This window comes from Nyctereutes procyonoides, unplaced genomic scaffold (assembly GCF_905146905.1).
Source record: "Nyctereutes procyonoides isolate TBG_1078 unplaced genomic scaffold, NYPRO_anot_genome, whole genome shotgun sequence".
Classification (NCBI taxonomy): domain Eukaryota; kingdom Metazoa; phylum Chordata; class Mammalia; order Carnivora; family Canidae; genus Nyctereutes; species Nyctereutes procyonoides.
This window is the reverse complement of record NW_026575120.1, coordinates 27,787,555-27,802,470: the sequence shown is the minus strand read 5'-3', so window position 1 is coordinate 27,802,470 and position 14,916 is coordinate 27,787,555. Positions and strand designations below refer to the sequence as shown.

At 51.7% G+C, this 14,916-nt stretch overlaps 1 protein-coding gene across 2 annotated transcripts in view; it reads left to right on the top strand.

The window, feature by feature from the left end:
• Nucleotides 1–7,221, top strand: part of OGDH (oxoglutarate dehydrogenase) — a 71,451-nt gene extending 64,230 nt beyond the window's left edge. For both annotated transcript variants that reach the window (XM_055335484.1, XM_055335485.1), the window contains exons 13-23: nucleotides 12–114; nucleotides 229–357; nucleotides 558–708; nucleotides 926–1,053; nucleotides 1,150–1,328; nucleotides 1,707–1,778; nucleotides 2,392–2,520; nucleotides 2,986–3,058; nucleotides 5,723–5,886; nucleotides 5,975–6,129; nucleotides 6,219–7,221. In XM_055335484.1, the coding sequence (XP_055191459.1) occupies nucleotides 12–114; nucleotides 229–357; nucleotides 558–708; nucleotides 926–1,053; nucleotides 1,150–1,328; nucleotides 1,707–1,778; nucleotides 2,392–2,520; nucleotides 2,986–3,058; nucleotides 5,723–5,886; nucleotides 5,975–6,129; nucleotides 6,219–6,339 (1,404 nt within the window). In that variant the 3' untranslated portion in view covers nucleotides 6,340–7,221. The remainder of the gene's footprint in view (nucleotides 1–11; nucleotides 115–228; nucleotides 358–557; nucleotides 709–925; nucleotides 1,054–1,149; nucleotides 1,329–1,706; nucleotides 1,779–2,391; nucleotides 2,521–2,985; nucleotides 3,059–5,722; nucleotides 5,887–5,974; nucleotides 6,130–6,218) is intronic.
• The last annotated feature ends 7,695 nt before the right edge of the window (nucleotides 7,222–14,916 follow it).

Below are 14,916 nucleotides of genomic sequence, written 5' to 3'. Positions count from 1 at the left end.
TGACCCCACAGGAGGAGATCTCCAAGTATGATAAGATCTGCGAGGAGGCCTTCACCAGGTCCAAGGACGAGAAGATCTTGCACATCAAGCACTGGCTGGACTCCCCCTGGCCCGGTGAGTGAGGAGCATCGCCTTTGCCCCTCTCCTCCACCCCCACCACACCCCTGTGGGCTACAGTTGGTTTCTAGAAGAGTGGCGGCCATGTGTCAGCTTGTCTCCCTGTCCTAGGCTTCTTCACCCTGGACGGACAGCCAAGGAGCATGACCTGCCCCTCCACAGGCCTGACAGAGGACATTCTGACACACATTGGGAATGTGGCCAGTTCCGTGCCCGTGGAGAACTTCACCATTCATGGAGGTGAGGACGCCCACTGACCTGTGGAAGTGTTGGGCCATGTCCGTGGACTTCTCTCCCGCACAGGGCTGGCCCAGCATGGTCCTCCACCCCCATGGCAGAGGAAAGGTTGGGTCGTCACAGCTGCTGGCCAGGCCGAAGGAGCTACTGCTCTTGTCTCCCACTGGTATGCCCGGTGGCTGCTGAGCACCCTGTCTGTGCAGGGCTGAGCCGGATCTTGAAGACCCGTGGGGAGATGGTGAAGAACAGGACCGTGGACTGGGCTCTGGCGGAGTACATGGCTTTCGGGTCCCTCCTGAAGGAGGGCATCCATATCCGGCTGAGCGGCCAGGATGTGGAGCGAGGCACCTTTAGGTAATTCTCTCAGGGTTCTTTTGGCACTGAAAGGGAGGGCTCTGGTGTTTCTCTAGAAAAGAAAATCCTGTGTCGGCCGGCAAGCACTCTTCCCCTGCTCAGACGTGGACACTTCTGTGGAGAAGTGGCCACTGCAGCAAGTAGCTGCCTCTTAGGTCTGTGTGTCAGGGCACAGCACAGGTGCTCCCACCTTCTAATCTGTGCTGTTATGCCACAGCCACCGCCACCACGTGCTCCACGACCAGAACGTGGACAAGAAGACCTGCATTCCCATGAACCACCTCTGGCCCAACCAGGCCCCCTACACCGTGTGCAACAGCTCTCTCTCTGAGTATGGGGTCCTGGGTAAGTGCCCCAGCCCACAAGCCCTCCTTCCACCACCGTATCCCACAGTAGCCCCCTCCCCGCCCGCCAGCTGACTCAGGCCTCCTCATTCCACAGGCTTCGAGCTGGGCTTTGCCATGGCCAGCCCTAATGCCCTGGTCCTCTGGGAGGCCCAGTTTGGTGACTTCCACAACACGGCCCAGTGCATCATAGACCAGTTCATCTGCCCAGGACAGGCCAAGTGGGTGCGACAGAATGGCATCGTGCTGCTGCTCCCCCATGGCATGGAGGGCATGGTGAGCCCCCAGCCCTCCCCACCAAGCCTAGGACTCTGGCCCCAGAAGCTGGCATGGTGCAGTCCGGTCTGCCTCCAGCCCCAGGAGCAGGCGTCCGGTCCTGCTCCCCTCCCCGTCCCTGCCGTGGGTCTATGGGGACTCTCCTCACTGCAGAGGCCCTGTGGGACACCGTCTCAGGACTGGGTTTTGGAAACCTTCCGGACGTGGAAGTGCCCATCCAACCTCTTGGGGAGGGGAAAGAGTTGAAATGCCAGCGGGTCTATGCGGCTCAGCGTATTTCAGACCAAAAATGACCAGAGTTTGTGAAGGAAGAGATGTGGCAAGTATATCTCCCCCTTCTGCAGAGCTCCCAAACCATAATTTGTGTTCCGGTTCCAGGGCCCGGAACATTCCTCCGCCCGGCCAGAGCGGTTCCTGCAGATGTGCAATGATGACCCGGACGTCCTGCCGGTGAGCAGAGCGGTCACGCCACAGGCACCGCTGCTTTGCACCTGGGCCTCATGGGGGTGACGGGAGGGCAGTTCCTGCTGGCCCCCCCCAAAAGTGCGAGTCTCCTTTGTGCTGCTGCGTGACAAGCGACTGCATTGGGTTCAGGCAGATGACTTAGAGGAAAGAACGTGGAGCCCTCTGGGCTGGCTTCAGTAGAGCTTTAAGACTTGGAACAAAGTAACTGGGAGTTGGTTTCCCTTTTTTTTTTTTTTTCTTAAGATTTTATTTATTCCTGAGAGACACAGAGAGGCAGAGATGTAGGCAGAGGGAGAAACAGGGACCCTGCAAGGAGCCTGATGCGGGCGATCCCAGGACTCCGGGATCACGCCCTGAGCCAAAGACAGATGCTCCACCACTGAGCCACCCACGTGCCCCTAGGGAGTTGGTTTCTAAGGTGAACCGGACATGGCTGTAGGTAGAACGAAGGTCCAGGCGTGGCTGAGGTCTCCAGAGGAGTGGAGGGTATAGTGGACAGAGCAAGGGCAGGACAGCCCTGAGGCTGGGGCTTCTGCCCCCAAGTCCCACGGTAGGTGCTCAGTGCTGCCTGGCCTCTGGCCTCTCCCTCGAGCTGCAGAACCTGGAAGAAGCCAACTTTGACATAAACCAGCTGTATGATTGCAACTGGGTTGTCGTCAACTGCTCCACCCCTGGCAACTTCTTCCATGTGCTGCGTCGTCAGATTCTCCTGCCCTTCCGGAAGCCGGTCAGTTGTGGGGGTCCCTGCTCAGAGGCCTGACCCGCAGAGTCCAGGCCCCCGTTCATTGGGAAGAGGGACGTGTGAGGGGGTGGTAGAAGAGGGGTGAGCCCTAGAAGGGTCCCAACCAGCAGACTCCTGGGCAGGGTGTTGAAGGGTGAGTAGAAGTGTGTGTGTCAAGGGACCCTGGGTCGAGACAGCCCTGGTTCTGGGTGGGGACCCTGAAGAGAGGTGGGGGCTCTTTGCTGGGTACAGGGAAGTGCACTGGGGCTCAGAGCAGACTGGAAGAGGTCCCAGAGGAGTACACACATGGCTGAATGGGAAGCAGCAGCATCCCAGCAGCTCCTGCCCGCAGAGCTGTGGGTGGGGCACAGTACCAGGTCCCCAGCCTGGGGATGAGTCGGGGCCATCCTCGCCATGCCTTCCAGAATCTGTGGGGCCTTATCCATCACAGCCTATGCTATTCTGTTCCAGCTAATCATCTTCACCCCCAAGTCTCTGCTGCGGCACCCTGAGGCCAGAACCAGCTTCGATGAGATGCTCTCAGGTGGGTGTGAGGCTTGGGACCTGTACATGACAGTCTCACTGTGGCCTTTGCCACATCGTTGGTCATCGGATAAAGACCAGTGAACACAACAGGCCACAAGTTGGAGCTTGCTTGTGAGTTGCTCACCGGGTCTGCGGTCTTCACCTGGGCATGCCCCAGGTCTCCTGTAGAGGCAGGAAGCAAGTTTGAACTCATTTCCCCTGCTGCTTGGCCGCTGCTCCTGGGGGACATGCAGTGAGGCCCACAGCGTTGAGATCCTACCCTGATGGCAGGCAGTGGACACAGCATGGAGCAGGCCCCCCATCCCCAGGCTCACCTGGCCGGGGGTGCCTCCTTAATCTCCAATTCGGGTGAAGCCCTGCTTGGTTGGTTTGTGTTCCCATTTATCGTTATTATGGTGAAATACACATAAAATTTAAACATAAGTGTTTCCACATGTGCAGCTCATGAGCCTTAAGCATGCTCACAGCTGTGTGGCCACCTCCAGAGATCCTCCATCCCACTTACTGTCTCTGGTCTAGCCATGAGAGGCCTCTCAAGTAAGTACAGGCAGGAGGGCAACAGGTGTCGCTGTGTCTCCAGGTCCACTCACATCACAGCAGGTGTCAGGACGCCTTTCAGGTTTAAGGCTGAATGCTACTCCAATGTGCGGATGAAACACTCATTACCTGTTTATCTGTCAGTGGACATCGGTCGCTTCCACTTAGGAGTGATTGTGATTGATGCTGCCGTGAGCTGGGTGTGTAGATACCTTTGGAGAACTCACGTTTGGTCCCTTTGAGCATATCCCCAGGGGTGGCACTGGGGGATCCTACGGTGGTTCTGTTTTTAGGTCATTGAGGAACCTCTGTGCGGTTTTCCCCAGCAGCTGTGCCTTTTGACATCCCTACCCACACTCTGGAGGTCTCCAGCTTCTCCATGTCCACACTGGCTCTTGGTGTGTGTTTATCATGGCCATGCTACTGCCCGTGAAGCCATACCTTGTGGTTTTAACTTGTGTTTCCCTGCTGACAGTGATGGCGAGCCTCCTCTCGTGCGTCTGCTGGCTGGCTAGGTATCTGCTTCAGAGAAGCATCTCTTCTGTCCTTTGCCTGATTTCTTTGGGTTCTTTGTGTTGGTGTTGATATTTAGAAGTTCTTTCTATAAGCTGGATACTAATCTGACATCAGAGAGCTTACAGTTGTTTTCTCATTTCTGCATGTTGCCTCTTTTTTTAAGATTTTATTTATTCTGGGCAGCCCTGGTAGCTCAGCGGTTTTGTGCCGCCTTCAGCCCAGGGCCTGATCCTGGAGACCTGGGATTGAGTCCCACGTCGGGCTTCTTAAAGTCTCTCTTTTTCTGTTTACACCCAGATCACTGTTACATCCAGGGTTCTGAAGTGTTTGCTCTGTTTTCTTCTAAGAGTGTTATTATTGTAGTTCCTGTGTTGAAGTCCTTAGCGTATTTTGGATTAACTTTTCTGTGTGGTGTACTAGTCCTTTGCATGTGGATGTCCAGGTTTACCCAACGTTCTTTGCAAAGACTCCTTTTCCTTCCCTACTGAATGGTCTTGGCTCCCTCGTCACAAAGATGTTGTGTGTGCTGGGCTTACTTCTGGGCTTCCTGTCCCGGTCGGCAAGCTGGGGCCTCACTGATCCGGGCACTGTAGCTCTGTGCTGGCTTCTGACATCAGAAACCGTGCTCCTCTGTTGTAAGATCATTCTGGCTCTTCAGGGGCCTTTGCGAATCCATGCGTGTTAGGAAGGATTTCTCTGTCTCTGCAGAAGACATCACTCGGGTTCTGGTAGGATCAAATGTGTAGGTCACTCTGAGGACTACCGACATTATAACAGCAGCAGGCTTGCCCGCCCGTGAACACAATGTGCACGCCTTCCCTGTCTTGATCCTTAAGTATTTTATTCCTTTAATGCCATTGCAAATGGAGTTTCTTATTCACGTTTGGGTGGTTTGTTGTCAGTGTGCAGAAATGCCTCTGAGCTCTGAATGTGGATTTTTTTTTGATTCACAACTTTGCTGAGTTCATCTCTTCTAATTTGGGGGTTTTCTACATACAATATCATGTCATCCACACACAGATAATTTTATCTCTTCTTTTACAAGTTAGAGGCCTTTTCTCTTCCTTCTCCCCCAACTGCTCTGGCTGGGGCTTCCGGTACCAGGCTGCATGGGAGCAGTGACATGGGTCTCCCTGTCTCGCACCCCTGAGCATTACATTCATGGTGGGCCTTTCAGATCTGACCTGTATTGCGTGGGGGAAGTGTCCTTCTGTAGCACGAACATGCTGCTTCCTGAAGGCAGCTGGTTATGGGGCCCAGCCTAGCAATGGGAATCTGGGTATTTGTCCAGTTGTGTGGAAGGCTTCAGGATTTGTAAACTTGTGGAGAGTCTGAGCAGAGTGATCAGACTAAGTCGTACTGGGCATCTGGGATGGGCTGTTCGGAAGAAGGAACTGGTGTGCCTACTGTGCACTGCACGTGACGTGCTCCTCAGGGCTCTCTCGGTCACATCCGAAGCTGGTGTTTGCAAGGAGCTATGTACTCTGGCATCAGCCCTGGTCACAGCCCTGCCTGGGGGACCCCACCCATGCAGGGCAGCGGTGGGAGGGTCCCAGGTGTCCTCCACCAGGTCCTGAGAGAACCCCCGGCTGCGGGGATCCTCTCGTAGGAACGCACTTCCAGCGGGTCATCCCCGAAGATGGCCTCGCAGCCCAGAACCCGGAGAACGTCAAGAGACTTCTGTTCTGTACTGGCAAGGTGTACTACGACCTCACCCGCGAGCGGAAGGCGCGAGGCATGGCAGAGCAAGTGGCCATCACCAGGATTGAACAGGTGAGGGCAGGTGTGCTGGCGCCCCCCAGGTCATCAGGGGCCCCTGAATGTGCCCCTCCTGACCAGACCCCGCACTCTCTCCCCGCAGCTGTCCCCGTTCCCCTTTGACCTCCTGCTGCGGGAGGTACAGAAGTACCCCAATGCCGAGCTGGCCTGGTGCCAGGAGGAGCACAAGAACCAGGGCTACTATGACTACGTGAAGCCCAGGCTGCGGACAACCATCAGCCGCGCCAAGCCCGTGTGGTGAGTGGGGCCTTGGGAGAGCAGCGGGGACCGGGTCCTCCGTGGCTCTGCCATCACCTCCTCCGTGACCCCTGCCAACACCCCTGCAGGTATGCAGGCCGGGACCCAGCTGCTGCTCCAGCCACCGGCAACAAGAAGACCCACCTCACGGAGCTGCAGCGTCTCCTGGACACGGCCTTCGACCTGGACGCCTTTAAGAACTTTTCATAGACGCCACGTGGCCGCGTGGGCCACTGCCCTCCACAGCCACGGCCGCCCCTCGCTTCTCAACTAAAGAATAGTGCCTCAGCGCTGCCCACACCTCTGCCCTTCCACTGCACCGCACACCCCCCTCGCTTACCAGTTAGGCTGCCATCCCCCGTGTGCTTGGCTGCCCCCTCAGGCACTATGACTTCTGTCCAGCTGCGCATCCTCTGCGGAGGCCACGGGGAGCAGGAGGAGGAGAGGGAGTCCCTGCAGGTGTCCTGAGAGGGTCAGCTGCACCCCAGCCCCCACCCCCGCAGGACCAGCCTCACATGGCCTCCCCAGGTAGCGGCGGTCCTTGTCACCCAGCAAGGGGGCTGCTGCACCTGGACCCAGGTGGCTGCCTTTTCACCTCCAGCCCCAGGGCCCTCAGAAGGAACTGTCGCGGGTGAGCTGAGCTCTGGCAAGGTGGCTGGGGGCAGCTGGCAGGAGGGGGCCTACCCCCGACCTGGCACAGAGAGGGCAGGTCCGCTCTCTGCAGTGTCCACTTCCGTCCCTCAAGATGGTTCCGGGCCATGCGTGGGGGCCATGCATGCTTCACCCACCTGGGGCCAGGTGGCACCAGGTGTGCAGGGTACACGGCCAAGCCAAGGTGCAGCTGCCCCCCACCTCCCACCACCCACCCAGCCCATTCCTATGTCCATTTCCCCCGACACCGTGGAGACAGAAGCATTCTTTTCTGTGCTGTGTCACAGCTGGTCAGGAGAGGAGAGGAGGGCCAGGGCTGTGGGGCAGCTCCCCTCACCCATCACAGGAACAGATCTGATTTATTTATTTTGGTTAAAAAAAAAAGAACAAAAACAACTTTGCATTGCATTTGGCTTGTCCCATAAACGAAATTCCCCTCGGGCCTGTCTGCGTGTCCTTCTTTTCTGTCCTCCCTCGGAAGAGACCCACCGAGGCCTCCCCACCCTGCCTGGGAAGCAGCTCCTCACTGCTTGGCCATGTATCATGGGTGAGGGCTGTGCCTGTGCACCTGCTTCTTGAGCATCCGCTGCTCCCAGGGCCCCTTCCCTCACCACCTCACCACCTCACCACCACCATGCTCCATGGTCTGCGCCTGGGCCCTGAGCCAGTGTGCCTCTAAAGGCCTATGTAGCTCCTTTGGCCTCTGCAGAGAAGTAGCTATGCCAGCAGGGCCCCAGATCCCAGTGTCCCAGCTCCAAGAGGCAGCTCAGGGGAAGGCCTGGGTGTGGACATGGGGCTGATGTGTGCCCTAACCTGTAGGCCACACCTGGGTCCCTGCTTGTAATCTCCACCACATCCTGCATGCTCCCTGCAGCTGACCCAAGGGTCCTGCAGCCCTACTGGGACAATGGCCACCCACAAGCAGACCTGGGCAGGGGGTCCGGGGAACACGAGCAACACACCTGTGACTGACGCAGTTGACTGGCTGGATTAGGGCCAGAAAGGGCAAAAATGAAGCAGGAGCCCCTTCCCTGGAGACCCCTGTCTGTGCTGGGTGCTGCCATGTGGTCTGGAGGGGCTGTGCCAGGAGCAGGAACACTAAGCCCTCCCAGGTTAGCTCGTCTGCTAAGCCTGCGGTCCTCTCTGCCCCGTGGTCGCACGAAGGAAGAAGCTTCACGTCTGGGCAAACATCCCACGTGCTCAGCTGCGGTGTCGGGGAGGATAAGTGTGTGCTTGCACACGTGAGTGCATGTGAACATGAGCATACTTTGTGCACACGAGTGTCCCTGGGTGTGCTGAGGGGGTTGTCTGGGTTTTATTGGATGGAGAGGACCTTTCGACACTCACGCCAGCTTGAAAGTGGGGGAGAGCCAGCCAACTGCTGGCGGGGGTGAAGCCCCAGCAGGCTCCAGCCCCAGTATAGGTGCGCCTGGGCCAGGGCAGGGCCTGGGGGTGGCACAGGAGGGTAGGTATTATGTGGCGTGCCCACTCACTGGGATGATTCCATCTACTCCAGTGGAAAGAGAGGGAATTGGAATCTGTGTCGAACCTATTTCTGCCTGAAATTAGCTGGGGCAGTGAGCTCCCCGTCAAGGCAGCGTTCAGTTGGGACTTCTTGAACAGAATGGGAAGCCATCTGGAGCGAACTACACCTGTCTCACTTCCCATCTCAGGCCCCGCTGTACCCACGAGGCCACACAAGGCCCAGAGTATCCCCAAGTGACCGCTGAGCGAGTCCCTGCAGGGGCCAGGACACGGTCGCCCCACCTCCCAGCTCCTCTCCCACTGCCTCCCCAGGCCCTTTCTATAATGAGATGTAAGTGACACATGACATGGGTTTTGGGTGTATAACGTAGTGACTCAGTGTTTATACATTCTGCAGAATCATGGCCAAGTAGCTCACCTCACTGACACATACTTTAAGATTGACTCTCTTGAAACTTTCACATATGCAATACAGTATCATTAACTACAACTGCCAGGCTGCACACTGGACTCCAGGACTTATTTATTGTGTGATTAGAAATGTACACCATTGACCCCCTGCCCCCAGGGCCACCTCCCCACCCCAATAACCGTCCCATCACTGCCCCCAGCCTCTGCTAACCCCTGGCCTCAGACCCTCCCTGGCTTGGGAGGGGCTGGGATGGCCATCTGGCCTCAGACCCTCCCTCTCCCTGTCCACCCAGCCTAGAGCTGGACTGCAGCCCAGGGTCCCCCTGCCCCTGGTGGCCCTTGGCCCAGACATAGAGCATGCCCCCATGTCCCTTCCCTGCCCCCATTCTGCTCTGACCTTCAGGGGAACGCCCCAGAGAACTGGTGTCCTGCTGACACCCAGGCCAGGTGTGGCCATCTGAGGGAGTGCCCCAGGCTGGACAGTCCCTGCCACAGGTCCCCTGCTTCACTCAGGAATGAGTGGTGTGCTGTGAACTGCAGGAATTCTGTAGACTCTCCTTGTCTAGTCCAGAAGTTCCACTCTATGACTATTTTTCTGAGAGTCTATATCATAAACAGGTGTTGAATTTTGTCAAATGCTTTACCAGCAATGATTGATGTAATCATGTGGTTTTTTTCCATTAGTCTGTTACATGTGAGCATTCAAGCAGCCATGGGTCCCTCTTGATCGTGATGTATAATTCCTTTTATTCATTGTCAAGTCCCATCTGATAATAATTTGCTAAGGATTTCCTTCTAGATTCATGAGGGATATTGGTCTGTAGTTGTGTGTGTTCTGTGTTCTTTATCCATCTTGCTGAAGGTTCATCAATGTTATTGATCTTTTCAAGGAATCAGATTTTTTTCATGAGTTTTCTCTAGTTTTTCTGTTTTCAGTTTCACTGATTTCCAGTCTTTATTATTTAATTCTTCTAATTGCTTTTGGTTTCTTTTGCTCTTCTTTTTCTAGATACTTGGGTGGAGTGTAGGTCATTAAATAGAGACTTTTCTTCTCTAATCAGTGCATTTACTTCTATAAATTTCCCTCTCAGCCTTACTTCAGCTGTGGCTCACAAATGTTGATATGTTGTATTTTTTCATTTTCACTGCGTTTGATATTTTAAATTTTTTTCCCTTGAGACTCCTCTAAAATATGTGTTATTTCCTGTTCACTTTCTGTTATTGTTTTGATTCCATTGTCTCTGGGAAAAGGCACTCCATAGGATTTCAGTTCTGCTGAATTCATTGACATTTGTTTTATGGACCATGATATGGTCCGTCTTGGTGTGTGTTCCACAGACACTCGGAAAGAATGTGTATTGGGTGAAGTACTCTGTCAACGTCCAGTCGACCCTGTGGGGTCATGGTGTCATGGAGTCCTATGTCCTTGCTGACTTTCTATCTCGTTTTCCATAAGTTGTTGAGAGACAAGTGGTGGCATCTCCAACTATAACTATGGGTTTCTCTGTTTCTCTTTTCAGGCCTCAGTTTTCAGTTCACATATTTGTAGCTTTGGGTCAGTGTGTGCACATTTAAGATTGCTGTGTCTTCTTGGTAGGTTGGCCCTTTTTTCATGATGTAATGTTCCTCTCTGGCTTGTAATTCTCTTTGCTCTGACGTCTACTTTATCCGATAATGATAGAGCTGTCTCTGCTTTTCTTTGATTAATATTTGCATGTATATGTATATCTTTATCTTTTTCCATCCTTTTACTTTCAACCTGCCTATATGTGATTTTTAAGTGAGAGTCTTGTAGGCAGCATGTATTTTTTATCCACTTTTCCAATCTCTTTTAATTGGTATATTTAGACTATTTACACTTAGTGTAATTGTTACCATGTTAGAGTATAAGTATGCCATATTATTTTTGTTTTCTGTTTATTCTTTCTAATTTTAATCTCCATCCTCGTTCCTCTGCCTTTCTATGAGTTACACATTTTTTATAATTCCATTTTTATTTATGGTGTTTTTGACCATTGGTATTTGTCTATGGTGTAGCTTTTTGTAGTTGCTCTAGGTATGACATTATGTATACAGAACTTATCACAGTCTATTGGTGTCATAATTTTAACAGTTCAAGTAAAGTGCAGCAAACATACCTTCTTGTACATCCCTTTGCCCTTTCCACTTAAAATATAATTGCCCAAAATATTTTCTCAGTGTCATCTAGAACCACATCAGACAGTCTTGTAGGTCTGCTCCACCACCAAAGATAATTTAGAAGACCCAGTTCTATTTTATTTAACAACACATTTTGGGGATCCGTGGGTGGCTCAGCAGTTTAGTGCCTGACTTCAGCCCAGGGCGTGGTCCTCGGGTCCCTGGATTGAGCCCTGCATCGGGCTCCCTGCATGGAGCCTGTTTCTCCTTCTGCCTGTGTCTCTGCCTCTCTCTGTCTCTCATGAATAAATAAACAAAATCTTTTATAAAAAATGTTTTGCTGTCTGTGTCGTTTATTCCTTTCTGATGTTCAAAGATGGTTTATCGTTTCCTTTCTGTTTGAGAATGTGTTTTAGCTATTCTTTTAGGGTAGGTCTACTAGTAACAAATTCTCTTGTCCTACATCTAAGAATGAATCAGCCACCTCGTAATTCCTGAAGGACACTTTGGATGTCCTGGATATCCAAAATAGAGGATAGAGCTGGATAGAGAATTAAATAGATAGATAGATCTGGAGAGAGAATAGATAGATAGATAGATAGATAGATAGATAGATAGATAGATAGATAGATAGATAGAGCTGGATAGAGAATTAAATCCAAAATAGCTGGATAGAGAATTCTCAGTTAACAATTCTTTGCTTTTAGAATTTGGAAAAGGTGGGCAGCCCTGGTGGCGCAGCGGTTTAGTGCCGCCTGCAGCCCAGGGCATGATCCTGGAGACCCTGGATTGAGTCCCACGTCAGGCTCTCTGCATGGAGCCTGCTTCTCCCTCTGCCTGTGTCTCTGCCTCTCTCTCTCTCTCTGCATCTCTATGAATAAATAAATAAAATCTTTAAAAAAAAAGAATTTGGTAAAGGTGTCACTTTCTTCTGGCCTTCCTGTTTTTTTTTTTTAAGATTTTATTTATTTATTCTTGAGAGATACAGAGAGAGACAGAGAAGCACAGACACAAGCAGAGGGAGAAGCAGACTCCACGCAGGGAGCCCAATGCAGGACTCGATCCTGGATCCCCAGGATCACACCCCGGGCCGAAGGCAGTGCTAAACCGCTGACCCACCAGGGCTACCCTCCTCCCTGGTTTCTGATGAGAAATCTCTTGTATTAACTGTCCTGCATGGAATAATGTGTATTAGAATTCAATTCTTAGAGGTTTGCTTATGATGTGTCTTGGCTTGGTTTCTTTGGATTTACCCACTTTGGATTTGCTTACCTTGAATCTGTATGTATCCACCTTTTATTGTATTTGGGATGTTTTCAGCCACTTTCCTTAGATGCCTTTCCAGCTGCCCTTTCACCTCTACCTCCAGGACTCTGATAAACTAAGATGTTAGACCTTTTGTTATAGTGCCACAAGACCCTGGGCTCTGTTTTATTTTGTTTTTCCCAACAATTTTCTCTCTGTTGTTCAGATTGGGTAATTTCTTTTGTTGTTCCTTCCAGCTGTCTGATCTTCTGACCTGTCCATTCTGCCAGTGAGCCCACCCATGGAGTTTTTAAATTTCAGTTACTGCATTCTTTACTTCTAAATGTTCCATTTGAAAAAATAAATAAAAAATAAATGTTCCATTTGGTTCTTCTTTATATCTTCTATTATTGAGGCATTCTGTTTTTTTATATTTGTCCTGAGAGTATTCACAAGTGCCTGTTGAAGCGTGCTCATATGGCTGCTTAAAATCTTTGTCAGAGGGCAGCCTGGGTGGCTCAGCGGTTTAGCGCTGCCTTCAGCTTGGGTTGTGATCCTGGAGTCCTGGGATCAAGTCTCACGTCAGACTCCCTGCATGGTGCCTGCTTCTCCCTCTGCCTATGTCTCTGCCTCTCTCTCTCTCTCTCTCTCTCTCTCTCTCTCTCTCTCTCATGAATAAATAAAGAAAATCTTTTTAAAAAATTAAAATCTTTGTCAGATAATTCTAACATTTCTCTCACTTTGGTGTTAGCATCTATTGATTATCTTCATAAATTTAGTTTGATATCTTCCTAAGTTTTGGTATAAGTGATTTCTTTTCTTGAAAACTGGACATTTGAGTATTATGAGACTCTGGATTTTTATTTTAAGTGGCATCTTCTCACTCCATTTCAGTGGGATATGGGATAATACCATGGCAGGTGTTCCCCATTCGGCCTCCTTTCCGTGGGGGAGGCCTCCTAATTGCGGCTGCTGGTGTAGGAGTTCCTGTTCCCCACTGGGCCTCCACTCTCACCTCCATGGCAGGGAGTGGAGGGGCATGAGCATCTGGTGACTGTATTCACATGGCCTCCCTTGGAGTTTGTACTACCACAGAGAGTGGTAAAAGTGCTCCTCTAAAACCAGCTCACTGGGGGGCAGTGCTCCCACACTTAAGCCAGCTGAGGATGGAGGTCTAGGCTCCTCCAATCAGCCTTTGCTTGGGTGGTGGTGTTGCCTGGGGTAGGGCTGTTATTGTCTCAAAGTTTTCTGTCCTGCTTGGCTGCGCCTTTCTTGGTCCTGTGGCTAGACAGCTGGCTCTTCCAGGAGCCCCATGGTCTGCACATGTTGGTGTTTCTGGGTTGCCAGCTCTTCCAGCACACAGCCTGGGAAACATCAAGGAAAAGAAAACTTGGAGGACTTACTGAGTGGTCATTCCTTGGGTCCTGAGGTCCATAGTCCGTCTGCCTTTCCTCTTTTCAGAGACCTCTTGCGTTGTGTTTATATGTAATGTCTAAGGCTTTTGTTGTCCTTAGCAGAACAGGGAAAGTACATCTCCATCTTCCTGGAAGTCAGAGTCTCCATCAATAAGTGTTAAGAGTACAAATTTGTCCTGAGCCACTGACCCAGAGGAAATAAGGGAATAAGCTGTGTAAAAATCTGGGAACAGAGCAAAGAAGTGAAAAGACAAGGAGTCGGAGAGGTTGGGGTCAGTGGATGGCCCGTGTGGCCCAAGCATGGTGAGCACAGAGCGTCCCTGAGATGAAGGCAGGGGGGCACTGGGTGGAGCGTGCAGCCACGAGCTCTGAGAAGAGGCACACCACAGGCAGAGCTCCTCTTCAAAGGGCTCACTGCTGACCGAGGGATGGGCAAAGATGGGCGACCATGGCCAGGCTCGCACCAAATCCCAGGGAGGCACTCATCATCAGTGCTGTTCAACACTGTATGGAAGCCCCACACAGGGCAACAGGGCAAGAAAAATGAAAAGACATCCAGATTGGAAGGGAAGAAGTAAAACTATCTCCATTTAGATGATGTGATCTCATATAAAGAAAACCCTACAGAATCCATTTTCAAAACTAGTAGTACAGAATGAAGCAAGCTGGGTTGCAGAATACAAGATCATTACCTAAGAATCTGTGTATTTCTAGACCATAGCAATGGACAGAATGAAAATGAAATTGAAATTATGTACAGCATCAGAAGTGATAAAATGCTCAGGAATAATTACCAAAAAAGTGTGAAATGTATATTCTGAAAACTATGAACTATAATTGACACACACACACACACACACACACAGAAAGACACCTAATCACATGAAGGACATCCCATGTTCATGGATCAAGAGGCAGAAGACCATTAAGATGGCATTGCTCTCAAAACTGATCTGCAGGGCACCGGGTGACTCAGTAGTTGAGCATCTGTCTTCAACCATATAATGGAATATTATTCAGCCATGAAAGAGGAATGTGGCACGAACCCTCCACACCACATCTGGCTGAACCTGGGAAACATTAAGTGAAGCAGGGGGATACAAAGGACCACCTGCTGGGTGATTCCACATGCACGAAGTGTCCAGAACAGGGAAACCCACAGGGACAGAAAGTGGAAAGCTGGTTGCCAGGCACTGCAGGAGGTTGAGGATGGCTGCCAGGGGAGAACCTGCAGGAAGAGTGGGATCAGCAGGCCTGGGGTAGGACCCAGAGTCCCACTGTGCACATGCATATGCCAAGGCAGACTCAGAACGAGAATTGCACGACTCAGGTCAGCCTGGCTTCAGGGAAGGCCAGGATGGCAGTGGATGGGCTCCAGGGCCACAGGAGCCACAGCAGAGTACAGTGGGCACAGAGCAGCACCAAGGACTGAGCCTGGGCT